Genomic DNA, 18,465 nt, shown 5'->3' on the forward strand with positions numbered 1-18,465 from the left:
TAAACCTATTTGAGGACTCTCATCTTTTAAATGTAATCTATACGTAATGTATTTATATAACTTGTCTCTAGATGATAACATTTACAAAGATGTAAGTACATTCAACGGTTAAAAGGATTCTATAAGAATTAGATATTACTAGGGGGGAAAGAAAAAAAAAATATCATTATCATCTGTATTCCAATACGAAAATGGTAGAACTGATATTTGCAATTTTTTTTCTAATTTTTAAAATACAATTATGTTTTGTTAGAAAGGAATCGTGTACGAAGCAATGCGTTTCTTTATCAATGCAACACGAGTGTTGCAACGAAATGATAAATAAGATACTATAGCATATTATTCACATCGAAGGAATATGATCATAGTATGATATTCTATCGAAGGAATCTGCAACGCGATTAGACATATAAACGGTGCTAGTTATTATTGTTTATTAAAACATTTTTATAATTGCTCTATTATATAGTATATAGGAGTCGATAAACGTTGTTACATCAGAATATACATAAGTATTTAAGAATTATACGTTATATATGCTCTATATAGAGAATATAAGATTTATGTGTTAGTCTATTTACCTGGTTTGTCGCATGTATAAGAACAGGTAACAAGCAAAGTTATAAACTTTCCTATGTAATTTTAATGCCATGTTCGGTGACGATTTAACAATAAGTATACACTGAATCAGCATGAACTTTACAAAGAGCATCGTCGATACTTTCTCTTCGATGTACGATATATATGTAGGTTAAAATTTAATAAACGGAATTAATACTTTATAATACTACGTAAATCTTACATTTGTATTTCGTAAATTTTCTTTCATTTTATCGCCACAAATTTAACTGTTGTTGCAAGCTCGAGATTTTTAATAAAACTTTTAGATATGGTACACGCGTAATAGATATATTTGACGTCTATATAACTTTTATATAAATGTAAAAATAAAGAAAAAAAAAAAATGCGGTGTTATAAAGGATTATTAATTTATTAAGTTTATCATCAGTCATGTTTGACTTGGTCGACTTTGTAATTCACTTGACACTACTTCCAGTAAGAGAAGTCAAGACGGTTATGCCAGTGGCTTTGCTAAATCAGCCAGACTGTAATTGAAAGCATTAATGTGGCTTAGAATGATAATGAATACATCGTTAAGTGCATGGGGCCGCTCGTGTTGGTGATTTCGTATATGCATATGTACATCTGTACGTACATAGTGTTGAAATACTTTTCATCGCAGCTTTAGAATATATTATAAAAAAACACGTTGCAAATAACACGTTGAAAAATTTATTTAATGATTTATTACGTATTACCTTGGAAAGAAAGAAAGAAAGAAAGAAAAAAAAAAAAAGAGAAATAGCAACAATAAAATATATCGACATCGTCAGCTGATCCTGCCATAAGTTTTGTCGGATGGCCTTCGTTTCCTCACACGATATCGTCCTTTGTGATATTCGAGGTGTATGCGCGTGTGTTAATTTCCGGTTGTTACAGTGAATGAGTCTAAAGAGGGGATTCGTTTCGTCTTTATGCACTGGTACAAGTGCACTCCAATGAATAAAACTAATTGAGGGGTTGCGCGTGATAACTCAAGTGTATCCTATTTTCTCGATGACGTAATTAATTTAAAAACCATTTTCTTGGCCTTTGACGTTATGGCTAACGTTTTTAAAGTGAAAGTTTAATCCGCGATTATCGTTAATTAAGTCATAATGAATGTAGTAAGACGAGATCATCCGTTTAATTATTTTCTTCCTATATATAATACATACATACGTACGTACGTACGTACATACATACATACGTAGATAAATAAGAACACTGATATAACTATAATACCTTGAGAATCTTTATACGAATTTGAATATATCTTCGTACAGATTATAGGAAATGTCAGCCGGACGACTTCAGGTGCGGTGGCACTCATCCGGAACTTTGCATACCGAAGGAAAAAGTTTGCGATGGATATCTAGATTGTCGGAACGGAAAGGACGAAGAAAAATGTGATACGAGCGTGAAGGCACCTTGTCAGCTTGATGAATTCAGATGTAACACCACGCAAAGGTGTATAGAACATAGCGCGAGATGTAATCACAGAGATGATTGCGGTGACAACAGCGACGAGGAACATTGCAGTAAGTGTTATAACTTCGTAAAAGTAAAAAGAAAGGAGGAAAGAAGAGATAAAAATAGAAAGAAAAGAAAAAAAGAAGAGAGTGAAAGAAGGAATACTCTCGTTTATATTTGATTTTTACTTTTCTCATAGATTTCCCTCCATGTACGGTCGACCAGTTCCGTTGCACTAATGCGCTTTGTTTGCCTTTGGTATTCCGATGCGACGGTTACTTAGATTGCACCGACGGTTCAGACGAAAAAGGTTGCTCGGTAACAGCTTGTCCTGGGCACAAATTCATGTGCCCGAAAGGTGCACCAGGCGGGAAGCCACTTTGCATTAGCAGGTCTCAGCTGTGCGATAGTAAAGTCGATTGCGAGGATGGCGCCGACGAGGAAGCTGCTTGTTGTAAGTTTCGCAAGAGACATCGAGCTCTTGAAAAGGAATCTTTCGTTTATTTTTCTTTTTTATATCTTCTTCGTTTTATTACTTATCTTTATGTATCTTTTATAGCTACGAGTATGTGCGGGTCATTGGGCTGTGAGTACAAATGTCAACCATCCCCAACAGGAGGTGTTTGTTATTGCCCTACGGGTAGAATACTAGCGAACGACTCAAAAAGTTGCATAGGTATACTTGAAAGAGTTTTCTCTCTTTCTCTCTCTCTCTCTCTCTCTCACTCTACTCTTGAATAGAAATCGCTAGATCTAGAGTCATTTCCTTACTTTTATTTCGTTTCTTTCTTCAACAGATAGAAACGAATGTTTGGAATGGGGCTTTTGCGACCAACTCTGCGAAAACGTTGATGGCTCTTACACGTGCAGTTGTGCACCCGGTTACGTATTACACGGAAGCAACGAGTGTCGCGCCCAAAATATCTCTTCTTTGGAATTATTGGTTGCTCAAGATCGTGCTATTTGGAGGATGTCAGCTAACGGAGAAGATCCAAGGATCGTTGCTAACACTACCGGTGCCAGTGGCGTCGATTATCTCTATTCGAGAAATCTTTTGTTCTGGAGTGATACTAAAACGAGGAAAGTGCATTCGGAATCGTTGAACGGTAACGCGGCTACCTCTATCCTAGATATATATCTGCCTGTCTCCTGGGGTCCTGTATCGATCGCCGTTGATTGGATAGGAGAGAAGCTTTATATTGTTGATTCAGTCGTACAAAAGATCGATGTATTTGAATTAGACAGTCGATATCACGGGATCGTACTTGGATCTAATCTTACCAGCCCCTCGGATATCGCTTTAGATCCGACCGTAGGTCTCATGTTCATTGCCGACAGCAAACAAGTTCTGAGGGCAAATATGGATGGTACTTCGGCGTTACCGATTGTATCCGAGGCAGCATACAAGGTATCCGGTGTAACAGTTGATACGATAGCTCGGAGAATTTATTGGTGCGATACTTTGTTAGACTATATAGAAACTGCTGATTATTATGGACGAAATAGAGTGATGGTGGTAAAAGGACCGCAAGTTCCATCACCGGTGAGACTGACATTATTTGAAAGTAAGATATATTGGACGGATAATACGAAACAGGCAATAATGAGCGTTGACAAGAAGCAAGTAGGTTATTCCATAGAAACTGTGTTCAAAGTAAGAGATGCCAAAGCTGTGAAAGCACTTCATATGTTAGCCCAGCCAATTGTTTCCAATCCTTGCGGTAATAACAACGGTGGTTGTCAACACATGTGTATAGTCACTGCTGTGACAAATCAAGAGAATAGTTTGGGATATCGTTGTGCTTGTGACATTGGTTGGAGACTTTCGAGCGATTTGAGAAATTGTAATTTAGTTCAAGAATTTCTCATGTATTCGCAACAAAGATTTATCAAAGGTCGTGTATTGGATCCGGTGATGGAGGGCTTCAGCGACGCAATATTGCCTGTAGTATCTAGAAGAGCTAGATTCGTCGGTTTAGATTACGATGCTTACGATCAATATATATACTACAGCGATGTCTTGCAAGACGTAATCTACAGGGTACATCAAAACGGTACTGGTCGAGAAATAGTGTTGGCGAGTCAGAACGAAGGTGTAGAAGGCTTGGCAGTGGATTGGGCCGCGAAAAATCTTTATTACATCGACTCGCGCAAAGGAACGTTGAACGTGTTGAGCACAAGAAATGTAACTTACAGGAGAACGTTGTTGAAAAATCTTAAACGACCACGGGCCATCGTCATTCATCCGAATCACGGATATATCTTTTTCTCCGAATGGGACAGACCAGCTAATATCAGCAGAGCGCATGCCGACGGATCGAATTTAGTAGTTTTCAAAAATTTGACTTTAGGTTGGCCAAATGGTTTGGCGATCGACTTTTACAAGGATAGATTATATTGGTGCGACGCTTTACTGGATCACGTGCAACATTCGAATCTCGACGGTACGGACGTCCGTACTGTCAATTCGAGACTAATACGACATCCATTTTCGATAGCCATACACGAACAGTGGATGTACATCACTGATTGGAGATTAGACGCTATCATTCGACTTCATAAGAAAACAGGAGAACAGGAAGCAATTCTCGTTCGCGAGCCAGCTTCCAACAGACTTTACGGCGTGAAAGTATACAGTCGCGAGGTACAGTCTGAAACATCCGAAAATCCTTGTTCCGTAAATAATGGTGGTTGCGAAAAACTCTGCTTTGCAATACCACGAAACAATACAAATTGGTTCGCCGCTCCTCGTTTGGTTCAAGTTTGTGGTTGCCCTTACGGTGAAAAATTGCAAGACGATGGAATGACGTGTACGGCCGATCCCGAATTGGAACCACCGGTACAAGCATGCCCTAATGCTTGGGACTTCACTTGTGCGAATCAGAGATGTATACCGCAGTCTTGGGTATGCGACGGCGAGAACGACTGTTTGGATAATAGCGACGAAATGCAAAATTGTACGAAACTAACCTGCGGTACGAACGAGTTCCAGTGTAAATCAGGTCGATGCATGCCTATGAGTTTCCGCTGCGACTCGGAGAATGATTGTGGCGATTACAGCGACGAAATTGGATGTCCAAACGTCACGTGCAGTACTAATCAGTTTGCTTGTGCAAATAACCGCTGTATACCAGCGACATGGAAATGCGATTCTGAGAATGATTGTGGCGATAGCTCGGACGAGGGAGAATTTTGCGCAGCCAAAACCTGCTCTTACTTTCAATTTACCTGTCCGCGATCGGGCCATTGTATCCCTCAGTCTTGGGTATGCGACGGTGACAACGATTGTTTCGACCAACAAGACGAAGCCGATTGTCCTCCCGTAACATGTGTCAGTACATTGTTCACCTGTGCCGATAAAAAGATGTGCATTTTGGACTCGTATAAATGCGATGGTATATCGGATTGTAACGATGGTAGCGACGAAGTTGGCTGTCCGTCATTGGCACCTGATCAATGTAATACCGATAAACAATTCCAATGCGTCAGCTCGTCGATTTGTATTCCAAGAAGTTGGTATTGCGATGGTACGGCAGATTGTCCTGACAAATCGGACGAACCTCCTACTTGCGGACAAATCGATTGTCATCCTGGCTATTTCAAGTGTCAAAACTCAAGATGCGTTTTCAAAGCATACATCTGTGACGGCAAAGACGATTGCGGCGATGGTTCCGACGAAGATACGACTCTACACGCTTGCGGTCCACCGGAACACAAGTGTGACTCGCAACAATGGAAATGTCCAAATATAACCAACAGATGTATTAACGTTACTAAAGTATGCGATGGCATATTCGATTGTCCTAACGGCGCGGACGAAGGAATTGGCTGTGACTTGGCCGAATGCCAACATCAGAGTGGATTATGCAGCAACACCTGCATTCGAACACCCTTAGGAGCTCAATGCTCTTGTCCACCCGGCGAAGAACTCGATACCGATGGATACACTTGTCACGATTTGAACGAATGCGATCCACCAGGTCGTTGTTCTCAGATTTGCATAAATACCAAAGGAAGCTATCATTGTTATTGCGTCGGCGGTTATATTCTTGAGAAGGACAAGCATACTTGTAAGGCGTTGAATCACAGTGCAGCGTTTCTCATCATATCTAACAGGCACACTATATTGATTGCCGATTTACAAGATCAAGCTCTAGAGAGAGTACCCATTAATGTAGAGAACGTTGTGGCAACGGCGAGTAACATGCACACGGGAACGATATTTTGGTCCGACATGAAGTTAAAGAAGATCTCGAGATTGGAAAGGGGTAGCGATCCGCAAGACGTTATATCAACGGGTTTGGATTTAGTGGAAGGGCTGGCATACGATTGGATCGGTCAAAATTTATATTGGTTGGATTCAAAATTAAATACGATCGAAGTGGCAAAGGAAACCGGTGAAAAAAGAATGGTCCTCGTGAAAGAAAACATTACTCAACCCCGTGGGATGTGTTTGGATCCAAATCCAGATGCCCGATGGTTGTTCTGGACGGATTGGGGTGAAAATCCACGTATAGAAAGAATTGGAATGGATGGTACGAATAGATCGACTATTATCAGTACCAAGATATATTGGCCTAATGGATTGGCTTTGGATATCGCCAATAAAAGAATATATTTCGCCGACAGTAAACTAGATTTCATCGACACTTGTCTGTACGATGGTAGTAAAAGAATTCAGGTGTTAGCTAGTTCTCATTACTTATTACATCCACATTCGCTTACGTTATTCGAAGATACAATGTACTGGACTGATCGACAATTGAACAGAGTTCTGTCGGCACATAAATTTTATGGCTCGAATCCAACAGTTGTATCGCATTTGATATCACAACCGCTCTCTATACACGTACATCATCCGGTACTACAACCTATTTCGCTAAATCCCTGCAATCGTCCTTTTGCCAACGAAACGTGCGATCATTTGTGTCTTCTCTCTCCGAGTAATCCGTTGGGATACACGTGCAAGTGTCAAGTCGGTTTCACGTTAGTCGAAGGTTACAAATGCGTCGAAGAAGAATCGCCATACTTGATGGTATTACGTGGATCCCAAATCGTTGATATATCTTTAACGCCGGGCGACATGAAAACGGGTTACATCACTCCAGTCGTTGGAGTAGAAGGCGGTCGTGTTATTGATTATGACAGAAGAGATCGAATAATCTATTGGTTGCAAGGAAAGGAATCGGACGATGAAAATGGCACGATATATACCATACCTTATGGCGGTGGCAATAGAACTGAATTTCCAAATCCAGCCGGAGATTCTGGAATCGTTGGATCTCCCTCCACAATAGCATTTGATTGGCTTGGTAGAAATTTATTCATAGGAAACCGATATGCTTCCAACATCGAGGCCATTAAAGTTGATGGAAAAACGAAATTTAGAACGATTGTGTTGGCGAATGACGGCAACAGAACATCCGTGGCAAGACCGAAATCTATGTGCGTTGATCCGATAGATGGACATATATTTTGGGTGGATGAAGGTGGTTTTGGTATACCTACGAAAATAGGAAGGGTAAATATGGACGGTACGAATCCGCTTGTACTCATAGACAATGTTGAAAGGCCGGTAGCTATAACAATAGATATTCCAAGTAAAACGGTTTACTTTAGTTCTCAGTACCCAACATTTGTGATGTCCATGAACACGGATGGACAAAACGTTAGGACTATTCTTTCGACTGCCAACAATATTGCCTTGCCGAAAGCTCTAGCGGTTCATGAATCTAAATTATATCTTCTCGATCCTCTCTTCGATAAGATCGAAAGGGTAGACCTTCCTAATGGCGATAATCCTACTACCATAATCGATAACGACTCGGAATTGAAGACCATGATTATTTATAAAAAACGTATTACTGGGATTCATCCCTGTCTCAATAACAACGGAGGCTGCGAACAGCTGTGTCTACCATCTTCGGGTGGGACCAGAGTATGTGCTTGTGGAATGGAATATCGTGAAATGAGCGATACCAGGTGTGAACCTTTTAAAACTTTCGCCGTTGTATCTCAATTGGATGTGGCGAGAGGATACAGCCTGAGAGATGCCAAGGAAGCGATGGTACCCATTGCAGGAACCGGACATCACATTCTGCACGTGGATGTTCATTATGCAAATAATTGGATTTATTGGGTAGAATTTAATCGTGGAATATGGAATGGAATTTTCCGTGTAAGGCCAAACGGGACAGAACTTCAACAAATTATTAAACAGGGAATAGGTTCCAATGGTATCCGTGGATTGACTATAGATTGGATAGCTGGCAATTTATATTTCGCGAATGTTTTCCCGCACGATAATTACGTAGAAGTTTGCAGATTAGACGGTAGCCACAGAAAAGTCCTTATAAAGACGATGACCGATGCACCCAGAGAGCTAGCCGTTAATCCCATAAAAAGATATTTATATTGGATCGATTACGGACAATATCCAAGAATAGGCAAAGCACTTTTAGATGGAAGTAATTCCTCGTCCATCGTTACGTCCGGTATCAGTACACCGCGCGATTTAACCGTCGATCCTGTGACTCATGATCTTTATTGGGTAGATTCTAAATTGGATACGATACAGAAGGTATCCTATACCGGTGGAAATCGTCAGATAATACGTCGAAACTTACCAAATCCAATGGGTGTAGCGATATATGGCGACGACGTTTATTGGGTTGACAGAAACTTAGCTACGGTCTTCAAAGCCAGTAAATATCATGGAAATAATAGCTTACCAACACCGGTTAGAACGAACTTGCAAAAGTTAAGAGATATCGCTATCTTTGATCAGAAGAATCAGCCGTCCGATTTTACGAATCCGTGTTCGGTAACGAATGCTGGATGTGCACAGCTCTGCTTTGCTTTTCCCAATGATCGATTCGTATGTGATTGTGCCACCGGTAAACTGTTGAACGACGGTGAAACATGTGGAAATATGAACGAATATCTGGTATTTGCGACGAGAACAGAAATTAGATCGATTGGGTTGGATCCTCGTGATACGAGTCTTCCATTCAATCCAATTACTAATTTCACGAACGTAGCTGGTATTGATTTCGATTATGCCGACAAGAAACTTTTCTTTACGGAGATTACACCATGGGCACAGATTGCATGGATGCAAGCAGAAAATCCATCCTTAACCGACATGCATATTCTTCTGAACAAGGATATCAATCCAGAAGGTATATCGTACGATTGGACCCAAAAGAAGGTATACTGGGCTGATTATACTAATAATAGCATCTACGCGATGAATCTCGATGGCACGGATATGGTAATGATCGCAAGAGTTAACAGGCCTAGAGCCATCGTGGTTGATCCTTGTAACGGATCGCTGTACTTCACCGATTGGGGTCGATTCGGTACGTCTGGGAAAATTTTCCGTACTACTATGGCTGGTTCATTGAAAAAAGCCATCATCGATAAGGATCTATTGCAACCGAGCGGACTGGCTATCGATTACGAAGAACGTATGCTTTATTGGACTGATGCTGTAAGGGAAAAAATCGAAAGATCGGATCTTAACGGAAAGAATCGTGAAGTTTTAGTTAGCGCTACGATTTATCCATTTGCCATTACTGTCTTCCGTGAACATATTTATTGGACTGATCTTCAACTTAGAGGTGTATATCGTGCTGACAAGTATACAGGTGCCAATAAAGTAGAGTTAGTTAAACGATTGGAGTATTCGCCGAGAGACTTGTTCGTTTATTCCGGGGAAAGGCAAATGTGTAAAGTCAATCCTTGTAACATCAAAAACGGAGGATGCGATCAATCTTGTCATCCTGGAGTTAATGGATCGGCAGAATGTAAATGCGATGATAATAGCAGGCTCGTCAACGAGGACAGAATGTGCGTTCCTAAGAACGTAACTTGCGATGCTAGTAAATTCGCTTGTAGAAATGGCCGTTGCATCTCTAGAATGTGGGCATGCGACGGAGATGATGATTGCAATGACGGTTCAGACGAGGATACCAACTATTGCTGTATGTTCTTTCTTCATTTTTTCCTTATTTTTCTAGTTGTAATATCGATGCTCGTAAATTGATATTCTAAGTTTATCTCATATATTATTCTTATTATTATAGCTTATCACTCGTGTAGTCCGAACGAGTTCCGTTGTAACAACGGTCGTTGCATTTTTAAGACATGGAAGTGCGATCATGAGAATGATTGTCGCGATGGTAGTGACGAAGAAGGTTGTGTATATCCACCTTGTGCTCAGGGTGAATTCACTTGTGACAATTATCGTTGCATTCCACAATCTCAAGTTTGCAATGGAATTAATGATTGCAAGGACAACGTAACATCGGACGAGACGCACGACCGTTGTCCTCAGAATACGACATGTCCTCAGAATCACTTAAAATGCGAGAAAACGAATATTTGCGTGGAACCGTATTGGCTTTGCGACGGGGACAATGATTGTGGTGATAACAGTGACGAGAATCCGTTACATTGCGCACAGAGAACTTGTCCTCCAAACAGCTTCCGTTGTCCGAATCACAGATGTATACCGGCTACTTGGTATTGCGATGGAGACGACGATTGTCTCGATGGTAGCGACGAACCGCCTGGTTATTGTCAATCCGAAGGTAGAACTTGTTTCGGAGATTTGTTTACTTGTGACAATGGTAATTGCATTCCTAGGATATACATATGTGATGGAGACAACGATTGCTTGGACAATTCCGATGAAGACGAACGACACCAGTGTAGTAAGTGTACAACAGCACGTTACGCTTCAAATTAAAGCATTCTTTTCCTTTGTACGACTACATCGTTCTTATTTCTATAGACGACAGAAAATGCGACGAAGAAACAGAATTTACATGCACCGCTAACAAAGTATGGAATCGAGCTCAGTGTATTCCAAAGAAATGGTTATGCGATGGTGATCCAGATTGCGTCGATGGTGCGGATGAAAATGTAACGTTACATCGTTGTCCAGATCCAACTCCATGCGGAGAAAATCAATTTACTTGCAACAACGGACGTTGCCTTAATCGTAGTTGGCTTTGCGATCATGACAATGATTGCGGCGACGGTAGCGACGAAGGAAAGATGTGTAATTCTCAATATAAACAATGTTCAGGGCAAGAATTTACGTGTCAGAATTTCAAATGTATCAGAAAACAATTCCGTTGCGACGGCCAAGATGATTGTGGTGATCATTCGGACGAAGTAGGATGTCGTAAGTATAACGATACCTGTTAAACCTTTTTTTTTTTTTATTATTTGTGGAACATTGAAATGTAAGAATGGTCTATTTTACAGCATCCAAAGCTAAAAATACTACGTGTCCAAATCCTGGAGAATTTATGTGTGCCAATGGTAACTGTATAGATCAACAATTAGTTTGTAACAAAGAACCGGATTGTGCTGACGAGAGTGACGAACCAGCGCATTGTAATGTCGATGAATGTGCACGTCCAGAATTAAATCAATGCGGACATAGATGCATCGACACGCCAACTAGTTATTACTGCGAATGCAATCTAGGATATAAACTTTTAGATGATGGCAAAGCTTGTGTCGATATCGATGAGTGTATAGAAATGCCTCAAGTGTGCAGTCAACAATGTGAAAATACACCGGGTGGATTTTATTGTAAATGTGACGAACGTTGGTATGAGAGGGCTGCTGACGAGCATACTTGTAAAAGAAGAGACAGGATTGAACCTTGGGTCATATTCACTAATAAATATTACGTTAGAAATATGTCGACGGATGCAACAAAGTACAGTCTAATGCATCAAGATCTCATTAACGTCGTTGCGTTAGACGCTGATTACACGCAAGAAATGTTATACTTTTGTGATGTGACTGCAAAGACTATATACAGGTATATTGATTGTAATTTTTAGCAATGTCTTTCTAAAACTTGAAATACAGACGATTGATTCGTTTCCTTTTACTTATAGAGCACCTGTATCTGGTGGCAAGAAAGAACCTATCATACGTCACGATAGTCTAGGCTTAGAAGGAATTGCTATTGATTGGGTTGCAAGAAAACTTTATTGGCTCGATCGACATGCGAAACATTTGGATGTTTCAGAGTTGGATGGTACTAATAGGAAAACTTTACAATCTGGAATAGCGGATCCAAGGGCCATTGTGGTCCATCCTGGTATTGGATTTTTGTACTTCACTTCTTGGCATTTGCAGGTAATGTATAGCTTTAAAATAGTTCTTTTTTTCTATACTGTTTTTATGAATATATTTATCTACAGGCATATATCGGAAAAATGGGCATGGATGGTAGCAACTTCACTCGAATTCTTACATGGGAAGATGATATCGCTTGGCCAAATGCTTTAACTATCGATTACTTCACCGATCGAATATTCTGGGCTGATGCTCATTTGGATTACATAGCATTCGCTGATCTGGAAGGACATAACAGACGAATCGTTCTTTCTGGTACAGCGGTACCACACGTTTTTGCTATTACAGTGTTTGATGATTTTATATATTGGACCGATTGGAATCTCAAGGCTATCAGTAGGGCAGAGAAGTTCTCTGGTGCAAATTTGAAAGTACTACGTAATACAACGCACAGACCTTACGATATTCACATATATCATCCGTTACGACAATTACCGTATAATAATCCTTGTGCATTAAACAACGGTGGATGTTCGCACCTTTGTCTTATCGCTCCACCAGCAAGTTCTTACTTGGTCGAAGGTTATGGTCAGCCAGGTGTAACGTCCTACAAATGTAAATGTCCTAATCAATTCATTTTAAATAAGGATGGCAAAACTTGTGTAGCAAACTGTACCGCTGGACAACACCGTTGTGGTCCACCTGATGAAAAGTGTATACCTTGGTTCTGGAAGTAAGTATAATTCTGCGTTTCTTTGTCTCGATTCATTCGATTATATTCTACAACGTATTGTGATTTTTCTTTCCATTAAGATGTGACGGAGAAAAAGATTGTAAAGATGGATCAGACGAGGCTGCGAATTGTCCTCCGCGTCTGTGTCGTCCAAGTGTATTCCAATGTGCAAATGGAAATTGTACTGCTAGCGTAACGGTGTGCGATGGTGCTGATGATTGCGGAGATAAGAGCGACGAAGCAAATTGTTCGTTAGAATGTCCAGAGCTCGAATTTAAATGTAAATTCAATGGTCGTTGTATACACGATTCATGGAAGTGTGACGGAGACGCTGATTGCAACGATGGCAGCGATGAAGATCCAACTATATGTCGTAAGTATCGTAACAGCTAATATTTTTTTTAAAATGTCATGCATCGTTTGTACGTGTATATTTTTTTTTTTTTCCTTTAATATTACGTTTAGACAACAGAGCGTGCGATCCAAATACGGAGTTCAGCTGTAAAAACGGAAAATGTATACCAAAATTATGGATGTGCGATTTTGATAATGACTGCGGAGACGACAGCGACGAACCTGCTTATATGTGTCGACAAAGAAACTGTACTACAGGATGGCAACGTTGTCCAGGACACGCAAATTATCGATGCATACCTAAATGGCTTTTCTGCGATGGAAAAGATGATTGCCGCGATGGTTCCGACGAACTTCCCGAAAGTTGTCCAATATGTGATTCGAACATGGAATTCAAGTGTTCGAACAGTAGGTGTATACCGAAACAATGGATGTGCGATTTTTCGGACGATTGCGGAGATGGCAGCGACGAGAGTGAAACTGTTTGCAAAGGAAAATATCGACAATGTTCCGAGTCAGAATTTAGATGCAAGAATGGAAAGTGCATTTCTTCTAGATGGAGATGCGACAGCGAGGATGATTGCGGCGATAACAGCGACGAAATAGATTGTCAACAGTACGAGTGTGAGGTGCATAAAATAATATTTTACTTATTTTTTACTTTAAACGTTAAGATACTATTTGAACATTTTTGTGGTATAATATCGATTATGCAAACGTTCCTTATCTATAATTTCATGTTGTAGAACTATACATTCAAATGTAATAGTGGTCATTGCATTGCTGCTTACTTGCGATGCGACGGTACGCGTGATTGTCGTGATATGAGCGATGAAATGGGTTGTCCACCAAGATATCCTGGTGGACGATATTGTCCACAGTCACGATTCGAGTGTGACAATAATCTTTGCGTATCATTGTCCGACAAATGCGATGGAAGTGATGATTGCGGCGATGGATCCGACGAAAATCCAGCAATGTGCGGTATGTTTGTATTCTCTGTATAAATAAGTGACAATTAATCCTTTGTCAAGATTTATCAATGATGCTGATTAATAATATCTTTATCACAGCCAACTTCAATTGCGATACTTTGAGAAGATTCCAGTGCGCAAATCACAGATGTATCGCTAGATATCAATTATGCGACGGAATTGACAATTGCGGGGATGGTTCGGATGAAAATAATATGACGATGTGCGCTACTAGAATGCGTCCTTGCGATCCAATCGTAGAGTATCAATGTGCAACTAAGAAGTGTATAGAGCGAACAAAATTATGCGACTTTGCCGATGATTGTGGAGATTCATCGGATGAATTGGGATGTCGTAAGTTATGTTATATACGTAAAATTATCTTTCTTTTAATAATTTGAATAATTACCAATTTTTTATTCAATTTAAAATGTACATAAAATTATTTGTTTAGATCACTTTAAACCTTGTTTGGACAGTAACAAGGGTGGCTGTTCTCATTATTGTCATAATGTAACCGATGGTGGATACATTTGTGCTTGTTATCCTGGTTACATAATTTCACAAGAGAATAGAAAACGTTGCGAAGACATTAACGAATGTGCGACAGGACAACATCAATGTTCTCAAATCTGTACGAATCTTAATGGTTCTTACGCGTGCTCTTGTAGACATGGATTCCAATTGTCGGATAATTTAAGCGGAGTTTGTCGAGCAGAAGATGACGAAGTTATGCTTCTGTTTGCCAATGGACAAGAAATTAGAGCTTATAATTTCCGTAATAGGGAAGAAATTGATGTTATTGCTCATGAGAAAAGAATACAAGCTGTTGATTTCGACCCAGTAAGAGAATACATTTTTTGGATCGATTCTCATGACAATACGATTAAACGGTCCTACATGGTAAACGCAAGGGGTGGTAAAGTGAAAATTGGTTTTGCACAGGATTTGGATATGAAAAGTAATTATCTTTGTTTGTTATATGAAAATATTTGTGAAAAAGCACATTTAACAAAAATTCGTACTCGTTTCCTTTTTTGTAGCCGATTCAAAACCAACGGGCTTAGCAGTCGATTGGATATCTGGTAATTTGTATTGGAGCGAAGTTGACGATTCGGGTGTAAGGCCGCTTGGACGAATAATGGTCTCAAAGTCAGACGGAAGATACCGTCGAAGTCTTGTAACATTGGATTTGGATAGTCCGACCTCGATTGTTTTGGATCCCCAACTTGGTCGACTGTTATGGTCTGATTCTGGAAATCAGCCGAAGATAGAAATTGCTTGGATGGATGGACAGAAACGTAAACAATTGGTTACAGATAGAATTGGTAAACCGTCGTCCCTTGCTATCGATTATGCGATGGATCATACACTTTATTGGTCTGACAGCAAATTAAACACTATTGAATCTATACGATTGGATGGTACAAATCGGAAACTTATATTAAAGGGTGAAAATCTGAAATATCCCATGTCGTTAGATGTATTCGAAAATAATTTATATTGGACAACCAGACAAACCGGCGAATTAATAAAACAAGACAAGTTTGGTAGAGGCGTTTCACAAATCTTAGTTAAAGATATTCTCACACCAGGAGGAGTCAAAATTTATCATCAATTGAGATACAACATAACATTGCGAGATCCTTGTTTCAATGATCAATGTACTCATCTGTGTGTAGCAGTCCCAGGTGGACACCGATGTTTATGTCCAGATAGCGTTGGTCCACACATTCCACAATCCAGTGAAAGACAATGTGATGCTGCTATACAAAGAGCTAGACCTGCTCCAAGAGTATGCCCTTGTCAGAATGGTGGTCTGTGTCAAGAAGTGGTCGACAATAAATTGAAATGTGCTTGCCGACATAATTTCGATGGAGAATTTTGTGAAATTGGTGTTATGGTGGCGAGAACTGGTAGCTCTACCGCTGCTATTGTTATTCCTATTGTTGTATCGATCTTAGTTTTACTTGGAGCTGCTGCAGTGATTATGGTACTGAAGAAACGACCATTGTAAGTATATATTATATACATATGTATATATGTATATACACACATATCTTAAGAGTAAAGAATGGGAGTTTAATATAAAAATTGTTTACTATTATAGTGGAAAGCCAGGTGGTCTCGGTGGCCTAACTGGTGCTCAAAGCGTATCCTTTAGGCAAGGAAGCAACGTAGAATTCGGAGCAGTAGCTCACGAACGAATGGTAAGAAATCGTAAAAGTACTAATGTCAAAATTGTAAATATATTCGATTCGTAAATGAATAAATAATGTGTTTAGGAACCTCTCGATGTGGAGTATAATCTCAATGAAGTGAGTAACAAAAATAGAGACTTTAGTAATCCAATGTACGATGCAGTGAATATGGAAGCAGGTGCTACTAATGGCACTAGTGCAAGCAGTATGTATGAAGTGCCAGCTGAAATGAAACCTTCTAGTGTGCAGCACAAAGAACCACCGCAAATTCATCTTAAAAGAAGAGAACTCGATCCTACGCCTATTGATTCGGGTAAGGATACTCAACAATTGGTAGAAGAAGATAAGTCCGAGTGTTAGGTAGTTTAACTCGAATATATAGAGATGCTTTCACACCTGTTGTACTTTGATCTCGACATATCTGTACTATGTAAAAATTATATCAATTTGTCTAAAATATTGGAAAGAAGTTAATAGCTAACGAAATAATGTTGTCTTCTAGAAAAATATTTTACTTTTTTCTTATAACGAGCTTATTTTTGCTCTTTCAGTTATCTTTTATTTATGTCTATTTTATTTATTGAAGATGCAAAGATCTTGTTATGTTTTAATAAAGAAAACTTGTTCCACATAGAGTGCAGATATATTTTGTGATCCGTTCTACAGTATACACACTTGAAAAAAAAAAAAAAGAAAAGAAAAGAAAAAGTAAACGCATTAGGATTATAATAAATCGAGATCCAATAGCAATAGGCACGATTTGATTGTGTCATTCATTTAGGTGTGATTTGTAAGTCTTGTAAATATAATCGCTAAAAATATTTTCATATTATTCGTGTACCATAAAAACGCAACACATTCCATTCTCTCTCAAGATTTACTTGAGATGTGTAGTGATAGAACAGATTAATTCTAATAATTGAGTATATGTATATGTGTGTGTGAATGTATATACATTTATTTGTATGCTATTATATAATTGCATACACATAAATGTACACGCATATTGGACCAATAAGTTGTATTTTTAAATGAGTATTTTTATAAGGTGTGGCAAAGAAATAGGAAATTTTATACTGAAAAGTGGCCAACTATGAATATGTAACATGGCAGATTGTTGTTTTATATGGTAAATGGACTTTTACAAGCTCAAACGAAAATATCCTATGTTTGTTAAAGACGATGAACTCTGTGTTAAGCATTATTAATTATATATATAAAAGTTATACGAATTAATTAATTACATAACATAAATAAATGTTAACTTTTAAGTGTCGTTTTTCTCTCAGAATATTTGGTCGGCCACATCAATGTTATATTGTACATTTTCTTAGAATATAATAATATAATGGGTTTGTCAGTGTGTAGTTTTTCTTCTGCATTATCTGTGATTACAATTCTCATATAAATTAAAATGGTTGCTTTATTGAAAAATAGCTTACTTTTATGTTTCTATTATATATTACGTTGACAAATAAATAATATAAAATTATCTTTGATTATCTTTTTAGTTTGAAGAAGACTTTGATATTTTCAGAGTATAATAGATTGTACATATGTGTCTTGTGTAAACTAATGGAAGAAAACAATAAACACTGGCTCACCCTTTATGAAAATAATTATACATAAAATTATATAAATAAATAAATATATATATATATTTTGTTGCAATCGACTTTGACCTGGGCAGGGCTCCAGTGTGTCCTAATATTATAATATATCAGTATTTTGTGTATTTTTTTATCAAGTTGACAAAATAATAATTGTTAATATATTGTGCAAATATCAAACAGATACCGTCCAAGAATAATAAACTATAAGGTTGACGATTAAGTTTTCCCTACACCTAAAAACATTTGGATAGAATAGGTAATAATAATAGTATATATAACACAAGTAGTGTTTATATATATATATATATATATATATATATATATATATATATATATATAAAATTGTTATATGCATACATATAGAAAAAGAAGAAAAAATAAGTATTATTGGCCGAAGAGTGATACGAAAG

The 18,465-nt window shown here is 38.6% G+C and overlaps 1 protein-coding gene across 1 annotated transcript in view; it reads left to right on the forward strand.

Moving 5' to 3' along the window:
• The window catches only part of LOC127062644 (low-density lipoprotein receptor-related protein 2), a 44,460-nt gene extending 26,192 nt beyond the window's left edge, over positions 1 to 18,268 (forward strand). The window contains exons 4-20 of the mRNA XM_050991243.1: positions 1,887 to 2,141; positions 2,273 to 2,527; positions 2,633 to 2,749; positions 2,871 to 10,058; positions 10,161 to 10,790; positions 10,871 to 11,266; positions 11,350 to 11,917; positions 11,997 to 12,240; positions 12,306 to 12,913; positions 12,994 to 13,286; positions 13,379 to 13,896; positions 14,014 to 14,251; positions 14,341 to 14,595; positions 14,696 to 15,202; positions 15,285 to 16,254; positions 16,352 to 16,451; positions 16,527 to 18,268. Coding sequence (XP_050847200.1) covers positions 1,887 to 2,141; positions 2,273 to 2,527; positions 2,633 to 2,749; positions 2,871 to 10,058; positions 10,161 to 10,790; positions 10,871 to 11,266; positions 11,350 to 11,917; positions 11,997 to 12,240; positions 12,306 to 12,913; positions 12,994 to 13,286; positions 13,379 to 13,896; positions 14,014 to 14,251; positions 14,341 to 14,595; positions 14,696 to 15,202; positions 15,285 to 16,254; positions 16,352 to 16,451; positions 16,527 to 16,802 — 13,418 coding nt within the window. The 3' untranslated portion in view covers positions 16,803 to 18,268. The remainder of the gene's footprint in view (positions 1 to 1,886; positions 2,142 to 2,272; positions 2,528 to 2,632; positions 2,750 to 2,870; positions 10,059 to 10,160; positions 10,791 to 10,870; positions 11,267 to 11,349; positions 11,918 to 11,996; positions 12,241 to 12,305; positions 12,914 to 12,993; positions 13,287 to 13,378; positions 13,897 to 14,013; positions 14,252 to 14,340; positions 14,596 to 14,695; positions 15,203 to 15,284; positions 16,255 to 16,351; positions 16,452 to 16,526) is intronic.
• Positions 18,269 to 18,465: the final 197 nt, after the last annotated feature.

The sequence above is a fragment of the Vespula vulgaris genome, chromosome 1 (genome assembly GCF_905475345.1).
Source record: "Vespula vulgaris chromosome 1, iyVesVulg1.1, whole genome shotgun sequence".
Classification (NCBI taxonomy): Eukaryota; Metazoa; Arthropoda; class Insecta; order Hymenoptera; family Vespidae; genus Vespula; species Vespula vulgaris.